This window comes from Colletotrichum godetiae (genome assembly GCF_030913485.1).
Source record: "Colletotrichum godetiae strain CBS 193.32 chromosome Unknown BDP55scaffold_56, whole genome shotgun sequence".
Classification (NCBI taxonomy): Eukaryota; Fungi; Ascomycota; class Sordariomycetes; order Glomerellales; family Glomerellaceae; genus Colletotrichum; species Colletotrichum godetiae.
The window spans coordinates 229266-255612 of NW_026851304.1; the positions used below are offsets into that span (position 1 = coordinate 229266).

Here is a 26347-nt window from a genome sequence, read left to right on the forward strand (position 1 = left end):
TTGCCGCGTCGAAAGCCAGGATCCGCATGCCTGAGCCAGCCTGAAATTCTGGTGAGTGACCTTTTCCAATATTGCGTGCCTGCGAGTGGATTCCGCGAGGTAATAATGCGAGGCAATATCCATAATCTCATGTGTATACTGTGATACGAACGCTATCTCGACCACTTCAATATCAAGCTTATGCGGATCCTTGCACACAGAGAATTCTGAGCATCTCGCGCCACGGGATGAGCTGGCCTGTTGCCTAACTTGTGTTGGCAGTCTGTAATTAGATTGCCTGGTTGCCTGACATAATTAAGCCCATTATGGTAGCTAGACCGAGATATTCTAGAATGAAAGGTAACGGTCTGTCGTATCTCTACCTCATAGCCAGCATCCTCTCGCCAGGGCCCTTGAAGTCTCCCACCTCTCGGATGTCGATCCTAGAGTACCCGCCGAACGCCTGCGGCTGCCTCATTGTGCGGGTATGCACCAGTGCGAACCATCGTCCTTCCCACGCACTGCTGTATGTCCAAACTCCACGGGCGTTGTAGCTAATTAAGTCACCTTTTTCTGATCCCTGTTCCCCATTTGTCTTCATTCTTAAACGTCCACTCGTCCATTCGGTTGGTTTTGCACAGTTTCGCGTCTTATTCTTCAAGTTATAATCTCATTCTATTTCACCTACACCAGTCATCTGCGCCGCGACGCTTTCTCGCTCTCATTGTACACGCACTTGCATCTCCCTCGTCGTCTCAAGCCGCTCCAATCTTGTCGTATCACTCAGTCTCCTTGCATATCCTATCCCACCACGCAATGCACGGCTATAGCTCTTCAGAGGAGTCGGACGACCCTCGTCGCCCGCGTCCTGTGCCAGCATCGGCTAACGCCATCGACAAGAAGAAGAAGACGCCTCCTCAGCCTTCCATCAATCATATTTGGAAGAAGTTTCAGGATAAGAAGTTCAACAAGGCCTTGGCTGTGCTGCCATTCGACCCTGTTCTACCACCAGCAAGCTCGAATGAACCCAACGAGTTACTGAGCGCTGGGTACGAGCGAGCTGTCGAGGAGTGCCGCCGTAAAGTGAAAAAGATAATCCAAGAATGCCGTAGAGTCAACATGCGATATCGGGATCCCGGCTGGGACTTGGTGAGTTACCTCCACCTCCAATGCTTGCTGATTCGAACTTGGGGAGCTAATAGGCTATTCAGGACTGGGATTTGAAGTGGGAAAAGGGTTACTGTCTCAACACTCTTGGCCATACCAAATGGCAACTTTCTAGAGCGACTCTCTCTAATCCAAGCGCATCTGTTCCCAAGGCAGTAAAGCGTGTTCACGAAATCTTCGAGAAGCCAACTTTCTTGAAGAACGTCAATGGCGGAGATGTGAAGCAGGGAAGCCTCGGAGACTGTTGGCTGATGGCTGCGTTGACTGCCCTCGCCAACGTCGAGGGCGGTATTCAGCGCATCTGCGTCGAGTACGACACTCGCATCGGCATCTACGGCTTCGTCTTCTACCGCGATGGCGAGTGGATCTACTCCATCATCGACGATAAGCTATATCTGAAGTCTCCTTGCTGGGATTCGCCTAGTATGCAGCGCGATCTCCTCCAGCAGATCGATCGCGAGAACGTGGAGCACGTCTACCGCAAGACCTATCAGACCGGATCCAAGGCTCTCTTCTTTGCTCAGTGCAAAGACCAGAATGAGACTTGGGTACCTTTGATTGAGAAGGCCTACGCCAAGGCTCATGGTGACTTCGCCTCGCTTGCTGGCGGTTGGATTGGCGAGGGATTGGAAGATCTCTCAGGCGGTGTCACCACTGAGCTTCTTACCTCGGATACCCTCGATATTGAGGGTTTCTGGGAAAACGAGTTTTCCAAAGTCAACGAGGAGTTCTTATTCGGCTGCTCAACCGGCCTCCTTGATGGAGGCTATGGTGAGAGGAACGGCATCTCCGAAGGCCATGCATACGTCATGATGGAAGCAAGGATGCTAAATTCTGGAGAGCGTCTTATCAAGCTCCGCAATCCTTGGGGGGAAATTCGAAAGGGCGTGTGGGAAGGTCCTTGGTCTGATGGCTCCAAAGAATGGACCATGGAAGTCCAGGAGGAGCTCGGTCATCATCCTGGCAATGACTCTGTCTTCTGGATCAACTACGATGACTTCCTACGCAAATTCCATCATATCGACAGGACCAGGCTGTTCCGTGACCCCGCCTGGAGGTGCGTCCAGCGCTGGATTGGAGTCGAGGTGCCCTGGAAATCCCAATTCAACGAGAAATTCCACGTCAAGCTATCCAAGGATGGGCCGCTAGTCCTAGTTCTGACTCAACTTGACACGAGATACTTCAAGGGACTTCAGGGCCAGTACTCTTTCCGCATTCACTTCCGTATTCACGAGCGAGACCGCTCTGGTGCCGAAGACTACATCGTGCGCTCCCACGGCAACTATGTTATGGACCGATCTGTTTCTATCGAGTTACCCGACATGCCAGCTGGAGAGTACAGCATCTTCATGAGTGTCACTGGTGAAAGAGACACTAATATTTCCTCTGTCGAAGATGTGGTCAAGCGCGAGTGCAAGAAGCGCATTGAGAACGACAAGCTGGCGCAAACTGGTGCCGCGTACGACTTGGCGCATAGTAAGGGCACGGCCCATCTCCAAGAAGTCACCAGGCTGCGAAAAATCAAAGAGCAGCAGAGAGCTTCCGAGTCTCGCCAGAAGGAGCGCCGCAAACTCTGGGAGAGACGTCATACTAATCGCGAAGTCACCAAGCAGCAGACTAAGAAGAACAACGAGAAGCGCGACCGCAAGCTTGCCAAGAAGGCGGAAGCAGCCAAGGCCAAAGCTGATCTCGAGGTCGCTGAGAAGGCCGCCGCGGAAGCCAAGAAGGCTGAAGAAGCGAGAATCTTGGAAGAGGCAGAGGCAAAGAAGAAGGATGCAGAGAAGCCCAAGGATGAGACCGTCCAGACGGATGTAGCCAAGGATGAATCCAAGCATGAATCAAAGGAGGAGTCCAAGGACGTTGCTGCAGGCGACTCCAAGTCAGATGGCACTAATGAGTCCAAGGAAGATTCTAAGAACGAAGGCAAGAAGGAATCCAAGAAAGACTCTAAGGATGAAGTCAAGAAGGACGCCGCTGAGGATCAGCCTGCAGACAAGTCTGCCCCTGCCCCTGCCTTTGCTCCCGAACCACCGGCGCAGAAGTCTAACGACTCGGATGGCGATTCGTCTGACTCGCCCATCGAAGACTGGGAAGAGTTGTATAGTGACGATGACATGGTCAGGAAGTCACGCCTCACTCCTTCAGGACCGCCCAAGAGACATGACGAGCGTTACGAATCTGAGGAGGAGGGTCTGCCTGATCCCTGGAACGCCGTATGCATTGTTGGACTGCGCATCTACTCCATGGACGAGGATCTTGAAGTCCGTGTCTTTATGGAAGGTGGCGAGCTTCTCGAGGGTGGTATGGGCAAGAAAGGGGAGGCAGATATCGACAATGCCCAGGCGAACGCGGGTGGAGAGCGCGAAAAGCTCGAGCCTGCCAGCCTAGAAGCCGCGAAGCCTGATGTCGATTCATCCGCGATTGAAAAGACAGAAGAAGCGGCTGAAGAGCCCAAAAGCGACAGAGAGGAGACGAATGAGGACTCAAAGTCGGAAGGGTCGGACAAGAATAGTGTCGACTCAACTGATTACGACAAGCTCCACTTCGGAACTTCGACACCAGATGACGCCGCCGCCCCAGAAGCGACCCCAATTGAGTCACACAAGGTATTTTGCTAGAGCCCATTATAGAGTTGTTGACTAAGGATGTACACGAGGAGGGACGATGGCACAATATAGACTTGCTCATGAATAATATTCATTTCGCTCTTGTGGTGTCGTTTTTGGACCCCTCAGTGACCTAAGAGTCCATGGATGGCAAAGGAGCCGTTGACGCAGCGAGCGACACCTACACGCCGTATCTCAATTCTCGCTGCACTTGAGGTCCGCATCGTTATGGAGAGCAGCGAGGGTGGTATGGGCATAAAAAGGAGTGGTAGATCCAGACAACGCCTAGTGAACACGGGTGGAGAACGAGACAAACACGAAGGATTCGACATTGACAAAACCGAAGTTGCAGTCAGTTCTTTTGTCAATCTAGTGGCCAAGGAGACGGAAGCGACTCAATGCTTCACTGGTGGATGGAGCCATGACGGCAGTGATGCCGTGGATGGGACGAAAAGGGACGGACGCCATGTCGGAGAAGTTTGACAAGAACAGCATCGACTCCACAGACCACGACAAGCTTCACCCATCGGTGAAGTGAGGTTCGGAGAAGGCATATCGACATCAGAAGTGAGGCAATGTAGTCGGACACAGCTTCTGGTCATGCGGAGCTTGGACTTATGGGTCGTGACAATGCAGATACTTGACCAAGACAACCCTCCCTTTCATCGTACCGCCCATCTCGTCATCCAGGATTAGGCGTCCTACGATTCGATCTGCGCGCTCCTAGCAAGAGGATTAAGTGCTAAGATTTCAGCATTCCCTTGCACCGAGGTTAGAGGTCTCGTCCACGCGTGGCGGTGTGGGTGTCCTGATCCGAGCGCAACTGTAGTCGAAGTCACTCGCAGAGGCAGGGACACGCAGCGATGGGGTTGGCTACCCTCCATCAGGCGGGCGGCCGCGCTGGCCAAGAATCCCCGCTCAACTACGGTGAGCGATTGTGAGCTGGACCCCAAGCACGTCGGATCCACCGTGCCTTTGCTGGCACCCTTGTAGCGTATAGTGTAAACACTCAACCACGCCGCACGATCAGGCTATGATGGACCCAAGCAGCCACTTCGAGTGCGAATAGTAACCCCGGGAAGCAACATATACCGAGATTGCATTGGGCGAAGATCTGCTGGTGTTCTAGGTACTGCGCAGCGCTGAGTGAACACCATGCGTGCGGCAGCCACGCAGTCCTGTTTACTGGCGGATTATCAGTGGAGAGTCAATGGCAGTTTCGGTTTGGTTTTTGGGCACCAGTTTCAGAATTCTCCCGGTCTGACCAATGTAGTCAGTGGAGTCCTCATAATCTTTTTGCTACATTGATTTCTTCGACACCAGTGTCATGTCCATGGGCCCGGAATGAAGTGTTTAGCGTACCGGAAAGATCTCCCTCCATCCAAGTCGCCATAGCTTCATCCTCTCATCGCGTTTAAAGAGAAAACTTTCGGGTTCAACTTTTCAGAGACCATACATTACTCGCACAGCCGCCCAAAGGACGCATTCGACCCTCCTTAGCAGGGCAGCATCAATCGAGTCACAAAACGCAATGTTTGCCGATTTCACAATGATCCTCGACCACGACAAGGAACCAGGTACGTCAGGGTGGCGTTGACGCTTCTCGATAGAAGGCTCACACCTGCAGTTTTATCGGGGCGCCCCAGCTGTATAGTAAAGCCAGAAGGAAATCTCCAACTGAACGTCGGGGACAGTCTCAGTGTCTCTCAAGGACCTCGAGGCATCGTCCACGACAGCAACATGTATACGGCGTACAATACATCAGGCGGCCTACCGACGGTTGAGGTTAAAGCCCATAGCATGTTACCTGCCGACCCCACTAATTCTCCTCGAGTCGTAAGACGAAAGGAACCGACACGAGCGGCTTCATCGAGCCGATTGATGGCATCGAAGATTCAGAAGAAAGCTCGTCCCCAGCACTCCAGCGAAACATTGTCACAGAGGCCGGGAAGTCAGAATTGGTATAGACCATTTCCGGCCTGATTAGTTGATGACACTGACGGAGCATAGGGAGATACGAGGCGGGCCAGCAGAGCCCTCGCCGGCTTGGTGGCGCAAACTGTCGGAGCTCGAACTGCGCGTAGCTGAGTTGGAAAAGCTATTCACTGTGGTTGCGAAAAGCAACATTGAGTTGCTTGAACGTGCAGTATGGGCCTCTAATGAGAAACACGGCCACACCAACGATGTTTCCAAGATATCGATATCTCACAGACGCGAAGGATCTCCCGATTGCTTCAGTTCTTGACCGACTTAGGGCCGTCTTCACTCGAGTGTACTCTCAAAGAGCTACGAAAGCGAGCGTCGGCCAAGCCCTCCAATCATGCCTAACGAGACATCAAGGCTGTCTTATGGACACATCGCTGTTGTTGCCGAATACAGGCTGAGCTTTCAGTACATGTTTTCGTTCGTCCATAGACTTTGCCATCTCAACCACTTCCGTATTTACGGCTACTTTCATGGACACATATCCTCAATCCAAATGTACTGCTTCGCCAGACCATCAAAGAATCAGAGGGCTTGCGTTCTCTTGAATCAGTTTCAATCTATTAGTAGACCATTTCTTCCTCTTTGAACCATGCAAAAACTTCATTCACAGCAGCCTGCTGATCATACCTCCTCCGTACGAGCTACCCCTGCGAGTCTGCCTGAGAGACGCCCTCGGATATGTTCTCTGCAAATTCTGCTGCGAAATCACGACTTCTGTCGACGGCCTTGGTGTTTGCAGACTCTTGTAATTCTTGGACTTTGGATACATCTGCATCTTTGGCTTTGAATAGCTATCAACATGCTCAGTATATAATCGGCCAGCTAGGCAGAGAAATTGGTTGTTGGCTGATGAGATTTGTTGTCCAAGTATTGGCTTCCGGCAGTGTTACTTTGCCGCTTTCCTGGGCCTCTCCCTGACGTGCCAGCTGCGAAGCGCGTCGTAAATCCTTGATAGCACTGCTCGCACATCCTTCGCTTTGCTGTCTTATTTCGTTGTTGCGAATCTGTGTTGAAACTCGTATGGTGCGGGTCAATCCAGTTCCAAAACTTTTAACCGTGATGAATTGACTTTCATTGTCAGTTCGTCCTTGAACTTGTTGGCTTCCGCATAGATTTGCCGGGAAGAGCACGCCGAAGTGCTATATTTTCTGCATACTTCGCCATGGTTTGGTCGAAATCGGCTTTGGGTATCGCAATGTCTTCCTCCATCTCAATTACCACCACTGTGTCGAATATTTCGATGTAAACCCCTGTACGCTTAATGTCCTCTTCAATGATCTCTGGGTATATTCGGCCGTAAACCGCCATTTCCGCTTTGTGCATTGGTCGGTATTCTTTCAAGGTAGACATAATGAAATGGATGGTATTGCTTTGAGCCTTTGCTGCATTGCGAACCATGCGAACAACATGGCTTCTTAAGGTTGCCTTATTTATTACACTTCAAGCGGGTGGCATTCGGAAGCTGAGCGACCAGATAGCGGGGCTCATTCACAGAAGAAGCATGCGTAATCAGGACATGATTCGATTTGGTCGCTTTGCATAATGCAGCAGTATATCTCTTGTCGAGTTGGTTCGACCCTGTGACGTCCTCATTGGGCTTACGGTGGCTATTGCGTCGAATTATGGTTCGTGTCTGGTAATGTCGGCCTGTTATTGTCCTAGCGACCCTGGGAGTGAACGTACGTCAACCACACCTGGATAAGACGCTTGCACGCTTGTTTGTAGAGTAGACGCACATTGGAGCTGTTGCAGGCAACGAGATACCATGAGCCAGGGTAGGATGGCATCGCACGCGCCCCACATTTGGGGAAACTGCCAATAGACAGACAGAATCTGGTTCTCCCCCTTGGAGGGGTAGCACACGCCCCACATTTGAGGAAGTCACCAATTGCTGATAAGGAAGTGGGTATCTATTCGTGTGCCTGCCCCTCATCTGAGGAAAGGGCCAATAGCTGCAAAAGGCTGAGCGTTTAACGTCTGATCCGAGTTGCCAGTGATCACCTCGCGAGTTGGCGTACCAACTCCCATAAGACTAGCAACATCTGCTCGACTATGGCGCCAAAAAGCTCTCCATCCTTGCGATTTTCTGATTTTCCCGACGTTAAAATCTTCGAAGCAGACGAGCCTCGTCGAAAACGAAGGAAAGCATCAACAGAGACTATGGCAAAGCTTGTCAGCAACTTCAATGGCCAACAAGTCACTGACGACATGTTGAAGGACGCTGCAAAACTATTCAGCGAGAACTACGGCTTCTGGGGCAATGAAGGACGTGGGAGTCCTGGTAATCATTCTCCTACCTCTGATCTATCAATATCTTGCTAAAATGTCATAAGGGAGTCGCGTCAAGATGAGCGCAGACCGCCTACGGGGGCAGTGTCTTCCCGAGGGATCGAACAACACATATGTCTCCATCCATATCGATGGCGTCCTAGCAGGGAATGCTTTTGCTTGCCGCTGGGAGCATGCGAATCGTCGAGTATGCTGGATCACCCAACTGGTGGTCCACAGCCATTACCGAGAACAAAATCTCGCAACCACTCTTCTCTTGAACTTGATCGATGACGACGATGATGTGCTCGGGATTATGAGTTCCCATCCAGCAGCGTGCAAAGCCCTCGCGAAGGCAATCGGAGGTATGAACCAGACTCCTCTGGCGAACTTGTTGCTGACTAGTTATGAAGATATCAGATTTTCCGACGTTTCGATGGACTATGCTCGGGACCATGCCGCTGATGTGTTAAAGGCGTCGCCGATTACTTATGTTCGCGAGGCGCAGCTCTGCGGGCGGCTTTTTCACTCCGACGATGCTAGCGGAATGGTGTCGGGCGTGAATTCTAACTTCTATGTTGATCACGCTGAACCCCTCGATGCTCTTGCCTGTTTCCAGGAGGATGGGAACTGGCCTCTTGGTGAACTGCCTGATGGGCACGAATTTTTGTTCCTAGTGGAAAAGTCACGACGGAGGCGCTCACGATCTGCTTCGGCACGGCGTAGGTATGCAGCAACCGGTGAGAACGAGGCATCCTTAGCTACGTCCTGAATAGCCGGGTGTTCCCGGGTCGCCTCACAAATCTGCGTTTCGTAATTTACACAGGATTTCATCAAAAACATACGTCCCAACTCCGGGCAATAAATACTCAGGCCTTCTTCTGTGGAGAACCTTCTCTGCACATGCGTACATCTTCTGTGCTCCATTCAACTCCCCCGAGCAGTAGCTGAACCAGCTGAGATGCAAGTAAATGATAGCACAAGTAAAAACTTCTTCCTCAGATGGGTTGTACTCTGCGTTGAGACGCAGAGCATTCCTCCAATGAGACTCGGATTGGCCATTAGGGTACGTGCGAGCTAACGCGATGTATGAACGAACGTGTCCAAGTCGATCGACGACATCGAAAGAGTCTATGCCACCATAGAGAATCAATAGTTCCTCCAACAATTTCCTTGCCTCACGAATTCGACCTTCCCGAAGGTTGATCTCCGACAAAGACAAGAGGAGGCGCCGGCGGCTCTTTGAGTTAGCTACTCCAACCGATTCGAGGGCAGGCACGAGCAATGACCTGGCTTGAAACAGGTGATAGCGTTGATCATCCTGAGATTTGTAGTCCAACTCGCAATAAAGGTCTGCCAGCGCTGTCTGAATAATGATCTTTTTGGACTTCCGGATACCATAGGTTTTGAAACATTGCTCAAAGCAGATTCTGGCACTTTCGAAGTCGCCTTGACCCCTCATAACGCGACCAACACAGTAAATTTGATCCCAAATCAATTGAACTTGGTCGCCTTGGAGATCCTTTGTGACTTGGATTTCTCGCACAATCTGGGCAGCGTCTGTGTACTTCAGTTGGTAGATAAGGTTGTTTGCTAGGGACAATTGAAGAGGTATGAGAAGGTGGTCTGGTAAATTAGGTGACCGCCGAATAAACGTATATAACTCCTGCTCGGAGCTCTGGGGATCACCAAGAAGTCGTAGGACTATGCTGCGTCGATGCACGACAGATGCCCACGTCGAGACTGGTGCCAAGTCCGTGAGCATTTCTGCAGCGGTGTCGAGAAGTTGCATACTGTCGTCAAGAGAGCCAGATTTGGAAATGGTCACCAGAGCCTCGATCATGTAAATCGAACAAGGTATTGTGCGTCCAAAATCTTTACAGAGTCGAGCAATTTGGCGAAGAACAACACAGAAAGTGATACATTGGGGCCCATGGCTACGAAGTTAGTTCTTTGAAAGAGAACGGCAGAGTCTTGAACCCACAGCAAAGCTGACACTTGTTCCTTTGGCCAGGGAGTTGATCCCTTACCACAAAGACCGTGATCTTGTTTTAGACCCAAGTCAATCGAGGCTTGTGTAGACCCTAAGCCCGTTTGGAGTTTTTCCAAATCTTCAAAGTCAGAGATGGTTAAATTAAGATTGCGAGAGGATTTTGAACTCACCACTGCGGAACCTCCGGTATGAAACACCATCAATAGCATTGATTGGAGCCGCAAGTGATGTTTGGATAAGTTGGAAAGGCAACTTGGATGCAACTACTGCCGGACTCTCCAGGAAGCTGCTGCAGTGTGCAAGGAGTAAGTTGAAATGGCCTCCTGAGAAGCCAAGTATCGAATTTTTCGTATAAGTTGCGGCGCAGAGGACAAGGCTTATACCGTTCAAAACCCGGAGCTTAAGCTTGCGGGTTGTTGCCTCCTGATCATGAGCATGACTTTGCTCGAAAACGAAGCGCAAAAAGTTATTTCTGGACTTTTGTGGGCGGGGATTGTGAAGTGCTGAGCTGAAGTCGCGGGCTATCTCCACCATATCCAAAAATTGAACCCCCAGTTCGTGAGCCTCATTGCATAGTTCCGGTTGGTGAAACACATCTGCCTGAAGCCCATTCAGGCGGAGGGTGATGGAAAGAGTCATGGTGATTGAGATGGTGCTGGACGGCGAAGTTGTCGCAAGACGTTCCAAAAGGGAAGGCTCTATTCGTCACTCTGCCGCAAATCGTGGACCTGGAGGACTCAATCATGTCACATGTTTTGTCAAGATACTCTTGCCTGAGGACGGAAATTAGGTAAAGAGATTAGGTAAAGAGATTAGGTAATAGTCTTGAACACACTTGACCAGATGGCTTGCCTGCCGTTCCCCAGTTTGACTGCCCCTTCGCAGGGCACGTCAGTCCAAGTCATAGTGGGGGTGGCGTCTCTGAGCCACATGGAGGGGGAGGCGCCGATCGCTAGCCGTTGAACGCTGACTTCTCGACGTCAAATGGCAGCTTTGTGTCTTTGACGTAATCCGTCCATTCGAAACGGTGGTGAAGACTCCGCCAGACTATTATGCTTTCCGACAACAGGAAACTCAATCGGCTTGACTTTGTGTTATGAGGCCATGTCTGCAACATACAGATAGCCGTCGGACATGAAGTTCCAGCCTTGACCGGCGCATCTACGCCCCACCCGAGATGCCAACCGAGCGGCAAGACCCAGTTTCCGTTTCGTTTCTTGGTACGCGATTTCTTTTGCAAAAATAGCGATCCCTCAAAGCCTCGCTCTAGCTCTTCAGCCTCAACAAGCTTGCGGAGGGCAGCACCCATCCTTGACTGAGTGCTACATCGAAACGTCAATTCCCTTCGTAAATGGTCCATTCACGGGTCTTCCTTCGTTCTGCTGCGCCCCGCTGGGGCGTCGAGCCCGAAACCACATCACGGTGTACTGAATTTCTTGCAAGGTTGAGCCGAAGATGGAAGCTCGGCCAGTAAGGTTAGCATCATTCTTAGTCCGCGATAGACTTAGTTCTACTCATTCGTTCCGTCAATGTCATTGCCGGGTCTTACGGATTTACGTCGTCCCGCAGCTGCTCTTCGGCGGTTCTATACCGAGACATACCGAGACCAAACGGCTCCTGTCATCATCAAAGCCCAGAAACGACCTGTCACAGTTGAGCTAAATGGCCCCTCATAACATTGGCTGTGATTCTTGGCAGTGACCCTTGGACGCACAATCACCTGTCCGAATCCACGCAGTCGTCATTGTCGGGAGAGTAGGTCGTCGAATATGTCGCACGGCGCATAGAAGCTCAAACCCATAGAGTGTGATTCATCCTGCTTCAAACACTTATCCTCACACCATTAGACTGACGACCTAGCGAGGAGAGCGTCAACTTCTACGCTGGCAATCGATGTCTTCGCGCTTTCTATTGTGCACGTTCAAGGCCCGGCACGTTTGGCCTGACGATCACGTACACCAATTCAAACCCGAAACGTGATTGAGGCCTGATGACGGATTGTCCCGAAAACATATCCTAGTCCTCCTCTCCGTGGCAGGAGCACTTCCAAATCCTGCATACAAACCACGAAATATAGACACCTCCATCGTGGAGATTTGAGATCTTTGAAAGCTCAACATGGTATCTGCAGTACCCTAATGTCAATCGGACGATACCATTGCGTACGCATCTCTTGGCAGAGGGCGCGAGATCAATATTTCACAATGAATTTTATTCGGGCGCTACGCGTCTATTGTCTATAGTTATCATGTTTTCCCTCAAAATCCAGGCTAGAGATTATTTGTTTCTTGACATTTGCATACTTCGAATTCTAGCGGCCGTCCTTACTTCATCCATATCGAGCTCGTTGGTTGCATTTAGGACACAGACGGGGATCTGAAAGCCCGTCTTCCGAAGGTCCTGGAAAACTCTGCCTGGGTCGTATTCCAACGAAATGTTCCTCATGAAGTGGACTGTTTCCTCGCCATAGTGCGAAATTGGCGTCTGATCAAAGCCGCTGTAGTTTAGGAACTCCCAGTCTTCTTGAAGTCCCTCCTTACCAGCATACTTGTTGATGACACGCTCAAGTTCGAGTAAGAGAGGCAAGATCAACACCTGGTTCTCTGCGGTATCTACCGTGAGTGCTAGAAGCCACATGAGAGCCGGACCGCCTGTGACCACCCTCCCAAGGCCGAGGACGTTGCCGCCTCGTTCGTCGCCATGGGCCACCATCGACTTGGTCACAGGCTGGAATTGAGTGAGAAGCTCGAAGTTGGAGGCTGGAGCTGCGAGCTTCATTCTCTCCGTGTATTTGGGCACGGTACGAAGAACAAAGCCCATAATAGCGGCGCCGTGTGAGGTCATGCCGGTCCTCCAATTGGCGCTGTGTCATGGTCAGCCACGTCGCCCCTTTGGTGGATTTCGATACAAGACGTACTAGAGTCCTAGGCGAGTTGGTCCGGTGAACTCAGGGACCACCTCTGCGACAGATCCGACGCGAGCTGTGCTTGAAACGTTGGCAATGCTGGCAAATTCTCGGAAGGCGGGCGCGGAACTTTTCGCGTCACTGTTTGTTAATACTGCGACGAGGCTCAACCCCTGCTGGCCATACAGCAGAGTCACGATGGCCTGGCTGGCCGGGTCTTCGTCCATGATATTGACGAAATCCACGTAAGCGTTGACCACGTCGCCTGTCTTGCTCAGGTCGTAGGTTGTGATCCCGCCCCAAATCTGGGTCGAACGGACGACCTCTGTGGAAAGGTTAGCCATCATTGCGCCTCGTTAGGTACGCTCACGTCACGACATCATTTGCCACTTACCGACATCAACCCGTGTGACGAAGCCAAAGTTTCCCGAGCCCCCCTTGAGAGCTCTCCAGAGACCAGCGTTCTCGTGCGCGTTTGCATTGACAATGGTACCATTGGCGAGAACAACCTCGAAGTTGACAACATTGTCGCAAGCAAATCCTCGCCTGTTGCTGTGGAAAGAGTACTGTCGAGAGTCAGTCTTCTTCTGTCGGAGAGAAGCCAGTCTTTGCTGGGTCCGCGACGGTCTTGCACGCATAGTGGCAGAGCATACGCACCCCACCGCCCGTGGTAAAACCCCCAACCCCGACGACAGAAGCTCGTCCTCCAACAGCCGTGACACCGAACGGATCCAGAGCGGAGTATACATCTCCCAGTTCGAGCCTGGGCGGACGGAAGCGATGCCGGTGGTCGGGTCATATTCGGTCGAGTTCATGTAGCCTATCTCATGTGAGCTTTGATGCCGGATGAAGAGGCGATACTCACCAAAATCGACTGTAATGCCATCCTTGAGCCCGTTCGAGCCGCGGAACGCCGAGTGAGCCCCGCTTCTCATTCCAAAGTGACAGCGTCGAGCAGATATGATCTGGATGGTCCTAGCGACGTCTTCAGCGGTCTGAGGCAACACCATGCAGCGAGGTGGCTCAGCCGCATTGGCGGAGTAGTACGACTCCAAGCGATGTTGAAAATCCTCATTGCACGGAGTTAAAACCTTTCCAGAAAGTACGTCGTCCTTCAGGAGAGCGAGACACTTTCAGCCTAGCGTTAGTATGAGAGTGGTGTGTGGATTGTCGACATACACATTTGATTTCAGGCCGTTCAACGGCGGCTGATTCGATGGCAGTAGCCGCTAGAATGAATGCGACCGCGAGATAAAAGATTTCCATAGTTGCTCGAGAGATGCGGAAGGAGACCATGATTGATCGTAGAGGTCAAAAGGGACGGGGATAGAGTAGGGGTTTTCATACTCACGACTTCGGAAATCCGCCCGTCGTAGGCATCTCGCTGCAGTGCCCATGATCGCTCACCGCCTCAATACGCAGGAACGGATGGTCATGTTGACGAAACAAGGTCTGGGACAGCCACCGCAGACGCTGATGCTGGGCAGCCGAGACCCTCGCTTCTGGAGTGCAATACCATGGCTCTATTGCAGAGGAGCGGGGTATTGTTGACGTTGTCAGACCATTCGGGGTAGACGCTAGCGACGTCGGGCAAGCCGAATGGTGGCATACGTGCAGCGGCCGGCAGGACTGGGTTCGGCCGTCATGCAATCTACCCTTTCCCGGCCAGCCTGCCCAGACAGGGAGTCTGGCTCCGCCTGGCTACTTTCATATTGCTAAATGAAGGAGGAGAGAACCGATGAGACATTTCCGAGTGATTATAGCTGTGATCTGGCAGTAAATTTGGGTCAAGGACCGTTTGTAACTCAGCAGAGAGACAGGCCTGCACCTGTTTGATGGCTCAAAGCCCTACTGTATCGTCGCCTGATGCTATCAAGTATACAGAGACGCGCTAAAGACCTTTTTCTCGTGTATCGGCTCGCTCCAAGTGCTATCAGCTCCACTGTCCGCACCGCTTGATTGACTTGCCGGGGCAAGGATTCCCAATTCTACATTGGAATCCTGGGACTCGCGCAATTGAACTTGACTCGAGCTATTTAGGGGTGGCCGTCTTGTCCACGAAACTCGACTTGTGAACCTGGATTGATTCTCAGTGGACGAATCGCGCTTGAGCTCGTTGAAAAGATGGTACACAGAGGGCACACAAGCGCATATCAGAAGAAAATTGACTTCGAGGAATCTTTCAACGTCAGCAAGTGTAGCAGGTCAGGGTTTTGCATAACGTACGAAGTGATGTTGGCTGGTGCGGCGTCCCACGTTAGGTCCTCGCTTTGTTGGATCTTGCTGAGAAGATACAGCCGAAGGATGGAGGTGACAGTGGTTCTACGATGTACGTCAGTTCCCGTACAGACGTCTCGCGCACGGCGACGTACATTAAGCCGAGGCTGAAGAACCCTGTGAGCCTAAGCTTTTTGCTAAGCCTCGCCTGAAGTCTGAACACGGTGGGAATGGGAAGAATCAGCAACACTACGTCCATGACGATGTTCGAGGCAGCCGTTGCCAAGAAGATGGCCACGGCATCGAGTGACAGGCTCGGGAGGCGCGAGAGGTATAGTAGCAGGGTGATGTCGACCGTGGTCATGATCACAACACCCTGTGTGATTTTGGCGATGATATTGAACTTTGTACTGGGGAATAGTTGCATATAAAGGCAGAGTATAGACGCCTTCGCACAGCCGATGGACATCATGAAAGCCGGCGCCGCATTGTAACTGAGCTGTGACTGCTTGTCAACCATGGTAGTCTCGTCTGAACAGGCCACGGTACGCACCTCGACGTATATCCGGAATCGATCGTCTGGAATGAATACTCGCGGAAAGCACATTGTGCCCATGGATATCGCGACTACGCCAACTTCGTTAGCATTTTTCATCCCCGGGTCTTGGAGGTACTTGCCTATCATCAGAATCTGCATGGCGGACGAAAACACCTGGCGTGCCGGAATGAGTCCTCGGTCTCATTAACGTGAACTCCTATCTCTTACTTACCCAGGAAAATACCACCAACACTGGGTATAGTACGTCAGTCGTGCTTTTTTGCTGTACGTCCTTCGGCTGCGTGATCACTTACTGTCATCTAGCCTGAGACCACCATAACGGTTCCTGCTGTAAAGCCGCAAAAGAAGAAGGAGAGTGGAAACGCCATAGCCAACACCAAACACAACGTAGTGAAGGTCGACCAGGTTCCCGATTGCCGCTGGAGCGACGGTGTTCGCAGAGGTAAGGCTGGGCTCAGACATGATGTTCGTGTTGTTGACTCATTGACAACGGATTCTTCAGGTAGTTAACCACTACCAACGCAGAAAACTCAGGGAGCGTCACGTCTTATAAAGCCCGGCAGGAATCGTACTCGGAGGGCGGCCGGCCATACACCCAGTGCGGTGTGATTGAAGTCCTGAGACATCTCCTGACGGGGGGATTAAACTTTACTTTTGTGGCGGCGGCGTTGTTGAAGAATTGACGATACGAGCATTTCCTGTCCCGAGATCCCTACCACGGATCGGCTCCTCTCATCTTGCCATGCCTCCAGGTCAATCAGGAACAGACGCGGGTTTTTTGTCAAGAATATTGCACATACTCCTGACATACGTACATGCTACGGAAGAAATTATGGTTCCTCTAGACCGTATGCTCCTCCCATTGCAGCACTGGCTACAATGCTCTCCGCGCGATGCTGCCGCTGGAAAGCACAAAGCCAACTGAGCACCAATCGAGGTGAGAGGAGAAGCCTCCATGCCCTGTATATTAGTCTGCCGGGACATTGGCCTGGCTCATGCCCTATCTACGTCGGAGACTTATGCGTTCCCGAAACCCCTCGGCGCCTCCAAGAGCATCGGCAGTCATCCATCAGCTATCGAAACCCGACTTCCCTATCGCGTCGAGCACCTCCAGTCTAGTGTATAATGAGGTGATGAAGTTGGCTGCGGCAGATGTGATTGGCCCTCGAACGACATCCTGATCCGGTTAGTGGACGACAGTGCGCTAACTTGTACCGTCTGGTGTCCCTGGCGGGAATGGCCTCCGTGGGGGGGTGGGCGCAAACTCAGCGCAGCAAAACGGTGCGGTACCTCTGGATTGAACAACGCCACCGGGTGCAGTTCAGCAGGGGCGTGAGGGAGCCGCCCGGTGTCTACAACCCGTTCGAGCTACGACCATCCGTACCCGAGGCACGGACTTTTGGGGCTGGCTAGTGACAGCACCAGTGGCCCTTGCATAAACCTTAGAAGGAATCAGTCCTTCGGGGTCTCAGACCGGACCCCAGCCCGCAGATACTGAGCTGCATAGGGCACAATATCCGACACGCCGATCGGTCACCTTAGCCATTCATCCTGTGACCAAAAAGAAGCGAACACTTTAGACCAAGCACTACATCGAGCCTATCCTCGACCTATATTTCTACCACTTTTTTGATAATTACGGCCGTCTAAAAAATAAAATTAAAAACACCGAATAACAACTACACTTTTTGTATAATTATGAGTATTTTTTGTGTATTTATTTATGATAAGGGCATTGATAAAGGTACTGGTCTATGTGGCGGCTTGTTAGGTGTTCGCTTTTTTCTGGTCACAGGGTGCCATTATAATGTTTGCAACATCATTCAACCAAGACCATCGGCCACCAAGTGGCGACGACACAGCCTACCAAGAACGATGGCTTGCGACTCTACCCTACTTAGTTCCAACTCGCTTGATAGCATTGCAGGGATCACCCGGCTATGGCTGCGCGGGGGACGGGGTGTGCTTAGGTGCACTTTACACGTAATTTCCGTACAAACGGCCTTCCTTCTGAGTCTTAAGGGATATCATCGCTCTTCACTAGAGAGAGGAGCCTGCACTTCATTGCGACGCCAGGCTATGCACGTAATGGCATGGTCAAGGCAGTTCACAGCTCGAGCTGATCGAGATGAGCAAGAGAGTCACAAGCCGCACGTGCATAGCTTGCATGTTAACATAATGCTATCTGGTTTCTATAGATCTGTATCCGAAGAAACCCGGCCATTGACTCTTGCTACCACACATCTATTCATATGAGCCTCATCCTCCCATGATTGCAATTGAATTCTCAGTGGTTTTCATCAAGAAATCTGGGTGGATATTGGAATCAACATCGAAAATGATGCTTCCATATTGAGGAGCCATTTCACTTATGTCTTGAGGCGGTACGGACAAAGCGTGGTAGTCTAACGTGCTGTTCAAGATAGACTCAAGCAATCAGGGCACGGCATGCGGATAGACATGCCGATGGCGCTGCTAATATCCCTTTGATCCGACTTGAAGTATACCAGGCACAGAGAAATTGGAGAGGCTCATACTGCCCACCAGCACTGTATCGCCAACTGCTTAGGCAAACCTCCCTCGCGCGAACCAATTGCCCCCGACTCCTGGACGAGCCCTCGCCCACCTAGCCATCTTGCAGTGCCTCGATGATAAAACTGTGACCTCCATGACCTCAGCAAAATATCGTATACTCTCTATAAACCTCTGTCTTGCTCTCGGGCGTGACCGATCCCGGAAGATCTCGTGAACCATGGCGTGTACTTTTCCGACGGTCACAGGGTTTCATAGCTTATGGCACGCGGCAATTGGCACATCGAATGGGTTAAAGTGGCTTGTCTGAGTTGGGGTGGTGGTGATGACACAACTGTGCTTACATAATACACTCTGAACAGTTACCTGCCGAATTGCACATTTCATAAATTTGGTACTTAGAAACGAACAAGGACTCGTGAGAAAGAAGACCTAGCATGTCTACATTTGGCCTATTTGCACTGCAGGGGAAGGCATGCTGCAGCTGACTAAGATTACCCAGCATTGTTCTGGCCTGAGGCATGAAATACCTTTTGAACATTCAAATAAGACAACCCCTTTCGCCAGTCAAATTACCTGTCGTTTTGCCTGCCACTTTACCTGCCACCTCACCTGCCATTTTACCCGGGTTAACACCTACGCGATTATCACTGCAGACATTGTCAGCCATGGATGATTCCGCACTTGGCAACTCATCGTTATCAGTTGATTATGAATCACTTTTTTCTGTCAAGCACGATCTTGCTACGCATGATGAAAGGCTCAAGTCGTCTCAGGCCTTTTTGGCTGTTCGACGAGATTGCGAGGCTTTTGTGTATGAGTTAATGGGTCGAACCTGGGGGACGTTGAAGAGAAGACACCGGACTATTTTCGAAGAGGGCGTTCATCACATCATCTCGGGGTCACGCGAAGGCCAGGCTCTTCTCCCTCTCGTTCACGGCGAATGCACCAAATGCGTGGATACCCTGATCGTAGCTTGTTCGATCTTGTCGAAATTGCACTTTGATCGCATCAGAGAAGCTGAGTTGATGGGGTCGCTCGCAGCCCTATTGAAAGCCACTGTCAGGACCAAAGTAAACTCGAAGATAAGGCTGGCATTCGTCCAGGCGGCAAAAGGGATATGCGAGAAGAACCAAAGTCCCAACTCAGAACTGCTCAGTAACACATTCCACTTCCGCAAGCAAGATATTAGCTCACCTATCTAGGTAAATTTCTCGATTCTGAAGCGAACGCGTTTCATGATGATTGCCGCGACGATGCTGCAGCAACTTCAAGTTGTGGCAGAAAACGCCGCCGTAAAGAGTCCTTTGGTGAGGCGCGTCTGACGGTAGAGCCGCTTCGGTTTGATTCACAGATGATTGAGGCACTTGAGGAAAGGCAAGACGATTGGTCAGAGGCACTATCTAACGAGACAAGTGATCAAGCAAGATGTACTACAATTATTTCCTTTCCCCATTGAGTCCCCAGCTAACACATTGCACAGCATCGATTCAACAATTTTCTGCCTCTAGTGCCAACCTGGTGCAGGGCGTCTTTGAGGGTTGTGTCTTTCAACGAGCTTTGGAAGTCAGCAGTTTGTGGAGGAAAGAAAGGGCGGACGGCAGTTTACAAACGAACTGCATAACGGCGCACATTCCCAATATAGAGGGTCAGGATATCACCTTCGTTATCCGGGTAGCTCACGATCCTGGATTCGCTATCATTGGATATCTGCAGTTCCAAGACTCTTTCGAGGTGAAACTGAGTCGCACGTAGACATCCTCATCATTCTTTCCGCCAAATTGTTGCAGTTGTTTGGTAGAGCTTCAGTTTCGAGCCTTTAGTAACCTCGTATTTTTCGGTCGACCTGCCCAGGTTCAGTGCGGCTTGTTGCCCGGGTATATAGAGATAGAGTAGCATCCCATCCGCCGTGACCAGCGAGTCTTCTTCCAGGTGTACAAAGCCCGGGCCAGTGACGTGGAATTCTTTGCCGTACTCGAACGTATACGTCGTCATGACAAGGCTTTTTGGCCGGGTGAGTTACTAGATGGGCGTTTTCGCCCTGCTTTGGCTACTATCAGCAGTTTTCCGGACAGCGTACTGTATACGGTCGTGACTGCACTTACCTTGTCTTGCAACGTGGATTCTGCGATCAATAACTTGTGATGTTCCTGTGTTGCTGCCGTTGATGCGATAAATTCTCAAAGGTCATGATATTTGTCCTACCGAAAGGAATGAGGGGCATTGGGCCGAAATGAGCGATGCTACCTGAAACCCCTCTCTCGGTAATTCTTTTATCCCGCAGGGTTCCCCACCACCCCACTCACTTTCCCCAACCTGTCAGTCTACCTGTCAGTCTACCTGTCAGTTTACCTGTCAATTTACCTGTCAGTTTACCTATCAGTTCACTTAACAGTTCATCTGGCAGTCCACTTGATAATTTACTTGTCTATTTACCCGTCAGTTCACGTGGCCGTTCGCCCGACAATTCCCTTGATAGTTCACCCGGCTATCCATCCGGCAAACCACCTGGCAGTTCACCTGATAGTTCGCCAACCATTTTACCTGCCATTTTACCCGCAATCCCAGCCGGGACTTTCCCTGTCGCTCTATTGCAATTACTTCTTCAATATTTCCTGCCATCATGTCTCCAACTTGGTCTGTAATTTTATAATTATTCTACATGTAGGCTACTACTTTTGGTCGCCCAGTTGGCTTTGATTCTGTAAGCCTAGTGGTTCCGCCCCGCTCTTAACCAACTTCGTAGACCAGGATATCGAATCTTCTCCATCGTAGACGTTCTCATGCCTTTGATCTACATGTGTCAACCAACTTGTTCAGAGTCACAAAGAGACCTCGTCGTAGGCCACATAAACGGCCGCATTGCAAGGGTGGGATGGCGCCCAATTTCCGCTAATTCGCTATGTAATTTAGGTGAGGGTTGTACATGAGCCACACTCTCGCTCTCAGTCTGAGCTGCGGCTCGGTTTTCTACACGCATCGAAGGCTAGGCAACATATTGAGTCCGGCAGGCTCTTTTTGACTTGGCCACAATAGAAGAAGACACCCGAAGCTGGCTATGCGGGCAGCCTTACGCTTGTGGTAATGTTGACATTCCTGCGAAGTCTGCAGGACCCGAAAGCATATAAGTTCAAACAAATATCCCCAATGACTGAATCGGGGGGTTTAGATAATCACGACTCTATATCGTTGATCAAATTAAAATTCCCATTAACTTCAAACTTTGCAATCTCCTCCCACGAATCCAAGAAAGGGACAGGCTCCTGCGCATCAGAAGCTGCCATGTCAGACCGCCCTACTTCGAACGAGCCAACCACCACAGGTCCTTCTATAGATATAGGCACTTTGACACCCGTGGTAGTTGAAACTCCGGAAGAGTACCAGGTAATTGAGAAGGCGTTCCGGTCGGAAAACCTGTTAATTCCATTATAGAACAAATAGAGCCAGAATGATTGACCTGGTTCTACCAGGCTCGACACCTCTGATCCGATTCCAAAGCCCGACCAATCCCAATATGGTGTAAGAGTTTAAGACCCGTCGGCTTGACCAGAGGCTGGATGTAATGGTGTGAGCCAATGTAAACACATAGCCGGGAAGGCTATTGACTTTCGCAGCTGTGCGTGAGGAAATGGAATGACAAACAGACAGAAGGTTTAGCGAATATACATACATTACGATGTTTTCCTTTCAAGCCAATCTAAGTCCTTGGTCCCGATCCGATGGCATTTGGGCACCATGTGGGATACGCTGTGCTTGAAAACCTGTCCCAAACGTACAGCCAGCCGACCTTGGTGCCCGCACCACGTCCCGAACGGTGTTCAACGGTGATAGCCGGCCCATGACCGGTGACCTGTGCAGTGCCCGTATCGCAATGGCTGTACTCATTTTAGCCATCCAGGCACAACAATCGTTTCAAAATATGGGACCGCCTTCCTACTAGTCGAACGATAGCTACACTGAATTCGATGTGAAGGCTAGATGAACCAGCGTTTGGCTTGTAATGGCTACGATGCCGATATATTAGACTTGTTCCTCTCCCGCCTCATCCAGTCGGCAAAGAGGTCGGTCAACTATACCCTTCCGCTCTCAGCATTGCGAAAACTCTCTCCAGGCCGTGTTGGGCAGCTGCGAGGTCGGCGCACCATATGATACGCCCCCGCAGCGCTCGTGGATGATGCCGGTCTACAAAGTAAGAGATTGCGGTCAACAGGACCCATCGCAACCATTGTCCTCGGTCTACCGCCAAAATCTAAGACTCTAGCGACAGGCAGCACAGCTCGTCTCGATTGAGGAAGACAACACTATCGGGATGTGAGATGGGCTGTAATCAGGCCGCCTTGATGGACTAGGGCATTGGTACAGATTACTGGCAAGAGAAGACAGCGGAACAACCATTACTTGATGTAATTATCGACTGACAGCGTGAAATATTTATGATTCTCCCGCTCTGCTTTTTCAAGCCTATGGTCCACCAACCCAGACCAACGACCGAGTATGCATGCATGCGCATTGCCCGTGGCATGTTTTTCGCGCATCTACAATCGCCCTCCGAGCTTTGTTCGTAATTATCTGTATCAAGCGCGAACCCGCATTCGTCCGTACACGATCGTAATTGTGAGGCTCGGTCGTTCGTCGTCGTAGGGGCCATTTCGCGGCTCGGTGCCGTTAGGATTTTCTCAAGCGTTGCGCCGTGATCCACTGCGAACAATCTGACCAAAGCTAGGAGAACATCTTGATTTACGAAGGCCGTTATGATCTCAAGCGAAGTTGTTTTGCCATCAAACCAACAACAACTTGAGTGATACGTCGGGTTTAGTTGCGTTTGTCGCGACATGCCCGTCGGTCCGAGTGTTTCCCCGATGCCGATGCGTGCGGCTTTGTCAGCCAGCACGGCCATCTTCCTTGCTGCGCTGGCACCAATAGGAGCTTGATCAGCCACATCTCGCATCGTCTACAACCATGTGGGACATGAGAAGAAGAAGCTAAAGTGGCCGCTTGAGTATGCGCCACGTAGATGTGTTGCCACCTTGTCATCACCAACAGCCTTTCACTCGCCATGCGACTTCCGAGGCACACTGGTCGCGAGAAGGTGTCGACTTTCAACCTACATGGACCAATTCAAAGTGCACCCGGCCAAGCCTGAGCTGTCAAACAAGGCCCGAAACAACACACCAGGGACGGCGAGCCCTGTGCCTGGATTCCAGGGCTTGTCACAAGAGGACATGACTTCAATACACAGAGAAATATTGGAACTTTTCAAAAGCGACCACGTATGGATATCTCCCTTGCTGTGAGTAGAGGATCCTAACAGGAGGTAGGGACGCGAGATCGTGAAGATGGTCGAAGGCAAGGGCAAAAAGCATGTGGGCACATCCAATTACGGCCCGTACAGACTCACTGGAAAGTTCACGGTGCCCGAGGACTCTATTTGCACATTCATTCCGTTAAAAAGCGCAGATCGCTCCCAGGATTCCGCTTCGCCAAAGGCATCGTACCGAGTTGGACAGGAAGTACGTGAAATCGTGTGGCAGACTGAGTCACCTTTTCGTCTTCCAGCTGGTAGCTCCCTGTTTATAACGGATCCGTCTTGTCGTTTCCTGATGGAAAGACATGTTTTCGAATCCCAGCCAGCAGCGAATGAGAATCGCGGGTATGAGAAGTATGGCAACCTGTTTAGCGGAGCGCCGTAAGCGCATGCGACGCTCAAGAGGATGGCAGTACAAGCATGACATAGAGATACACGAAGCATCGCACGTAGATCGCAGGTAAACGAAATTGAACTTGATGGCTCACTAGTGCCCGCTCATATACCGACCACGGTCCTCATGATACGCCGGCTCAAGACGGCTAATTTGATTCCAATCGAAGACGCTCCAAAAACTTTCCGACGGAATGGTTGCGCCTATTACATCGTAACGCGACCCGATGAATGGGGCTGTGATGCTCTCGAGCTCGGCCGGGAGCTGATCGACTGGGCCGGTCAGATTATGCATATAGCCGGCAGGCTTTTCTAATTGTAATCCATGAAAAGCCGTTTCGCGGCCGAACTCCAGCGCGAATGACGGAGTGAGCTGGTCAGCACCACCGTAAGTAGGCATCTGAGGTAATCGATGATTTTGTAACCCTTGCTCAAGTACGCCCTTGTCTGCATTGCTGCCGACGAGCAGAGACAGGGCAAGATCGCCTGCCTGTACAAGAGCACCTGAGACACCCGAAGCAGCAGTATGAAGTGGTGACCTGTCTGGCCTTTGAGGGCCGGTCCGCTGTCGTTTCCTTGTCGGCTCAGGTTGAACTTCGCTTAGGGGACGTTTGTTACCTGTCGTAGGCTTTGTTGTGTTCTGCTGATAGATTTCAAACCATCTTTGGAAATCGGCTTGGGTAAACTTGGTGGCACCTAATGCGGGTCCCAGTTGCTCGTGGCAATCAATGCCTGTGTGAAGGCGGATACGTGCCCAGACGATGAATGGCAGATAGAAGGGAAGCTTGGTCTGGGGCGACGATATCATGTTCGATGGGATCTTAGCCATGGTGTCTTCCCGAAACCGCTGGTCTGACCCGGACCTGGATAGACTGTCGAAGTTTGAGAGACTCATCGCAGCTAAGCAGCAGCAACTGGTCAGCACTGACAGAAACTCGGTTCTCACTGATGGCCGTACCATGAAGGAACATCTCTGACGCAAGATGCCCACAACGCTCAAACAGCAGTTCCTGCTGACGCGTAATCCATAATGGAACCTTCTCGTACATTTGCTGTGTCTTCCTACTCGCGGAGGTTCGTTCCGACGACCTGGCTGACGATATCGTATTGTCAAAGAAGCTTTTCACGGCTCTGTCGATCGAATTTTTACTTGTTAAGAGTTGACGGGCGACGCAACATTCACCCAAGAAGACTACGTGGCCATATCTGGACAGAAATGTGACTCGATCGGAACCACCGATCCTCTCTGCTTTCCTCGCCCGATGCGCAATGTAGTCTGTCATGTCCCTGGAGATCCAGGACTCTGGACAATCGCTTCCGAACCATATGATATCATCGATTGCTTTGGCGATGCCTTCGAGATTCGTCAGGCCGAGCCGATTCCTCGCTTCATGCCACCCGTCTTCGGTGTCCGGAACTCTTTGAAAGAAAACTGTATACTGTCTTTTGGGAAGACGCAGCGGATCATTCGCTCGGCCGGTTTTCTTTGGTCTGCTCCTCACACTGTCCGGCGTCTGCAAGTGCCAGCCGCGCGAGAGCGGGAGAGTAGGGCTTGGATTCGGCACTCGGTTGTGGTGGGTAGGAGGGATCGGAGGAGGAAAGAGCGGTCGGGGCTCTGACAACGGCATTGAGGAGGCGATCGTCAGGGATGATCTTGCCAAAGCATTATTTTGTGATTGGTACGGTTCAAAATCCATTCGATAGCGAAGCACCTCTTCCTGGTGCATGCTTTGGACGTGGTGTGGATTGAAACAATATTGATGCTGGTCCATTGTGAATGGGTAGGTTGTCAAGAGCGCAAAAAAATTCCCATGTGTAGTGTGCATGTTTTATCCTGCGGACCATTCCTCTTTTGGGGTCAGGACACGTCCTGACATCGAAAAGAGTATAGAGGAGAAGGAAAGGCACAGGACTTGATATGTGATATATTTAGGTGTTTCCCTTAACTACAATGGTCACCGAGACCAGGCCAAGTACTGGTAAGGGTAAGCACCGAATCAAACCCATGCCAGGATTGTCTCCATACTTCTGATACTTCTACGAGGGGGTGAGGATGAGGGGGTGGAGGTAAGCCAGATGGCGTGGTGTAAAGGACGGGACCCATCTCAGTGTGTAAGCATGCCATGCCACAGTGATTGGCCCTGACCTCACTGACTATGCCGCTTCGAGAGTCAGGATTTGTCCTGACATCCCATAGAGCCTAGCGCTTCTGGGGATACCTAGTCTGTGCAGTACTAGAGGAATTGCTTTATCTGTCACGCCCCCTACTGAGGATACCTGGTACTAGCTCCCGCATGCTAGCCTAAACACACCCCTCTGCTGTGGGTTACGTGGCGTCCTGTGTGTATTGATCTTGGCCAACACTGAGCCAGACTTGGACTCAAGATCTGTCCTGACATCCAGATAGGCTTAGGGTCTCCAAAGATACGCTTTGTCC

At 51.1% G+C, this 26347-nt stretch overlaps 12 protein-coding genes across 12 annotated transcripts; 4 read left to right on the top strand and 8 right to left on the bottom strand.

Moving 5' to 3' along the window:
* Window positions 1–795: 795 nt before the first annotated feature.
* On the top strand, window positions 796–3764 carry BDP55DRAFT_732999 (uncharacterized protein; the record flags this gene model as incomplete). The annotated part of the gene is made up of 2 exons (XM_060580014.1): window positions 796–1128; window positions 1191–3764. 2 exons carry the CDS (start codon window positions 796–798, stop codon window positions 3762–3764), a joined length of 2907 nt encoding a protein of 968 aa, XP_060424594.1.
* A 2615-nt stretch (window positions 3765–6379) lies between these two features.
* BDP55DRAFT_636658 (uncharacterized protein) lies at window positions 6380–7088 on the bottom strand (the record flags this gene model as incomplete). The annotated part of the gene is made up of 3 exons (XM_060572917.1): window positions 6380–6529; window positions 6629–6839; window positions 6895–7088. The coding sequence occupies 3 exons, from the start codon at window positions 7086–7088 to the stop codon at window positions 6380–6382; spliced, it is 555 nt and encodes a 184-aa protein (XP_060424595.1).
* Window positions 7089–7681: 593 nt separating this feature from the next.
* BDP55DRAFT_619425 (uncharacterized protein) lies at window positions 7682–8778 on the top strand (the record flags this gene model as incomplete). Its single annotated transcript, XM_060571317.1, has 3 exons — window positions 7682–8019; window positions 8072–8371; window positions 8420–8778. The coding sequence occupies exons 1-3, from the start codon at window positions 7791–7793 to the stop codon at window positions 8776–8778; spliced, it is 888 nt and encodes a 295-aa protein (XP_060424596.1). The 5' UTR covers window positions 7682–7790.
* A 63-nt stretch (window positions 8779–8841) lies between these two features.
* BDP55DRAFT_505367 (uncharacterized protein) lies at window positions 8842–9525 on the bottom strand (the record flags this gene model as incomplete). The annotated part of the gene is made up of 2 exons (XM_060567661.1): window positions 8842–9213; window positions 9262–9525. Coding segments are annotated over 2 exons (636 nt in total), but the record flags the coding sequence as incomplete, so codon positions are not given.
* A 2732-nt stretch (window positions 9526–12257) lies between these two features.
* On the bottom strand, window positions 12258–14200 carry BDP55DRAFT_733002 (FAD binding domain-containing protein; the record flags this gene model as incomplete). Its single annotated transcript, XM_060580015.1, has 7 exons — window positions 12258–12269; window positions 12328–12862; window positions 12917–13229; window positions 13299–13470; window positions 13558–13724; window positions 13770–14034; window positions 14084–14200. 7 exons carry the CDS (start codon window positions 14198–14200, stop codon window positions 12258–12260), a joined length of 1581 nt encoding a protein of 526 aa, XP_060424598.1.
* Window positions 14201–14644: 444 nt separating this feature from the next.
* Window positions 14645–16200, bottom strand: BDP55DRAFT_332696 (uncharacterized protein). Its single transcript, XM_060566858.1, has 7 exons — window positions 15974–16200; window positions 15800–15911; window positions 15675–15748; window positions 15277–15620; window positions 15131–15226; window positions 15036–15083; window positions 14645–14981 (listed from the first exon to the last, which is right to left on the bottom strand). The coding sequence occupies exons 2-7, from the start codon at window positions 15816–15818 to the stop codon at window positions 14777–14779; spliced, it is 786 nt and encodes a 261-aa protein (XP_060424599.1). The 5' UTR covers window positions 15819–15911; window positions 15974–16200; the 3' UTR covers window positions 14645–14776.
* Window positions 16201–17916: 1716 nt separating this feature from the next.
* Window positions 17917–18579, bottom strand: BDP55DRAFT_678647 (uncharacterized protein). The gene has a single exon (XM_060576006.1). The coding sequence runs from the start codon at window positions 18432–18434 to the stop codon at window positions 18246–18248; it is 189 nt and encodes a 62-aa protein (XP_060424600.1). The 5' UTR covers window positions 18435–18579; the 3' UTR covers window positions 17917–18245.
* Window positions 18580–18733: 154 nt separating this feature from the next.
* Window positions 18734–19417, top strand: BDP55DRAFT_636663 (uncharacterized protein; the record flags this gene model as incomplete). The annotated part of the gene is made up of 1 exon (XM_060572918.1): window positions 18734–19417. One exon carries the CDS (start codon window positions 18734–18736, stop codon window positions 19415–19417), a length of 684 nt encoding a protein of 227 aa, XP_060424601.1.
* BDP55DRAFT_678654 (uncharacterized protein) lies at window positions 19418–20428 on the top strand. The gene is made up of 2 exons (XM_060576007.1): window positions 19418–20256; window positions 20318–20428. Exon 1 carries the CDS (start codon window positions 19641–19643, stop codon window positions 19965–19967), a length of 327 nt encoding a protein of 108 aa, XP_060424602.1. The 5' UTR covers window positions 19418–19640; the 3' UTR covers window positions 19968–20256; window positions 20318–20428.
* A 2730-nt stretch (window positions 20429–23158) lies between these two features.
* BDP55DRAFT_678661 (uncharacterized protein) lies at window positions 23159–24025 on the bottom strand. Its single transcript, XM_060576008.1, has one exon. It carries the CDS (start codon window positions 23959–23961, stop codon window positions 23590–23592), a length of 372 nt encoding a protein of 123 aa, XP_060424603.1. The 5' UTR covers window positions 23962–24025; the 3' UTR covers window positions 23159–23589.
* On the bottom strand, window positions 24005–24739 carry BDP55DRAFT_733004 (uncharacterized protein; the record flags this gene model as incomplete). Its single annotated transcript, XM_060580016.1, has 1 exon — window positions 24005–24739. One exon carries the CDS (start codon window positions 24737–24739, stop codon window positions 24005–24007), a length of 735 nt encoding a protein of 244 aa, XP_060424604.1.
* On the bottom strand, window positions 24347–25844 carry BDP55DRAFT_332996 (uncharacterized protein). The gene has a single exon (XM_060566859.1). The coding sequence runs from the start codon at window positions 25734–25736 to the stop codon at window positions 24732–24734; it is 1005 nt and encodes a 334-aa protein (XP_060424605.1). The 5' UTR covers window positions 25737–25844; the 3' UTR covers window positions 24347–24731.
* Window positions 25845–26347: the final 503 nt, after the last annotated feature.

What these genes read in the sequence shown, in the direction of transcription:
- BDP55DRAFT_332996 (XM_060566859.1), bottom strand. Translation starts at nt 25,736, where the DNA reads ATGCACACTACACATGGGAATTTTTTTGCGCTCTTGACAACCTACCCA.
- BDP55DRAFT_678647 (XM_060576006.1), bottom strand. Translation starts at nt 18,434, where the DNA reads ATGGTTCACGAGATCTTCCGGGATCGGTCACGCCCGAGAGCAAGACAG.
- BDP55DRAFT_678654 (XM_060576007.1), top strand. Translation starts at nt 19,641, where the DNA reads ATGTACTACAATTATTTCCTTTCCCCATTGAGTCCCCAGCTAACACAT.
- BDP55DRAFT_678661 (XM_060576008.1), bottom strand. Translation starts at nt 23,961, where the DNA reads ATGCTTCGTGTATCTCTATGTCATGCTTGTACTGCCATCCTCTTGAGC.
- BDP55DRAFT_332696 (XM_060566858.1), bottom strand. An exon ending in GCACCAGCCAACATCACTTC is followed by an intron (nt 15,084 to 15,130) that starts GTACGTTATGCA and finishes TGACGTTGAAAG; the next exon opens with ATTCCTCGAAGTCAATTTTC. An exon ending in TGCGCTTGTGTGCCCTCTGT is followed by an intron (nt 14,982 to 15,035) that starts GTACCATCTTTT and finishes GAATCAATCCAG; the next exon opens with GTTCACAAGTCGAGTTTCGT.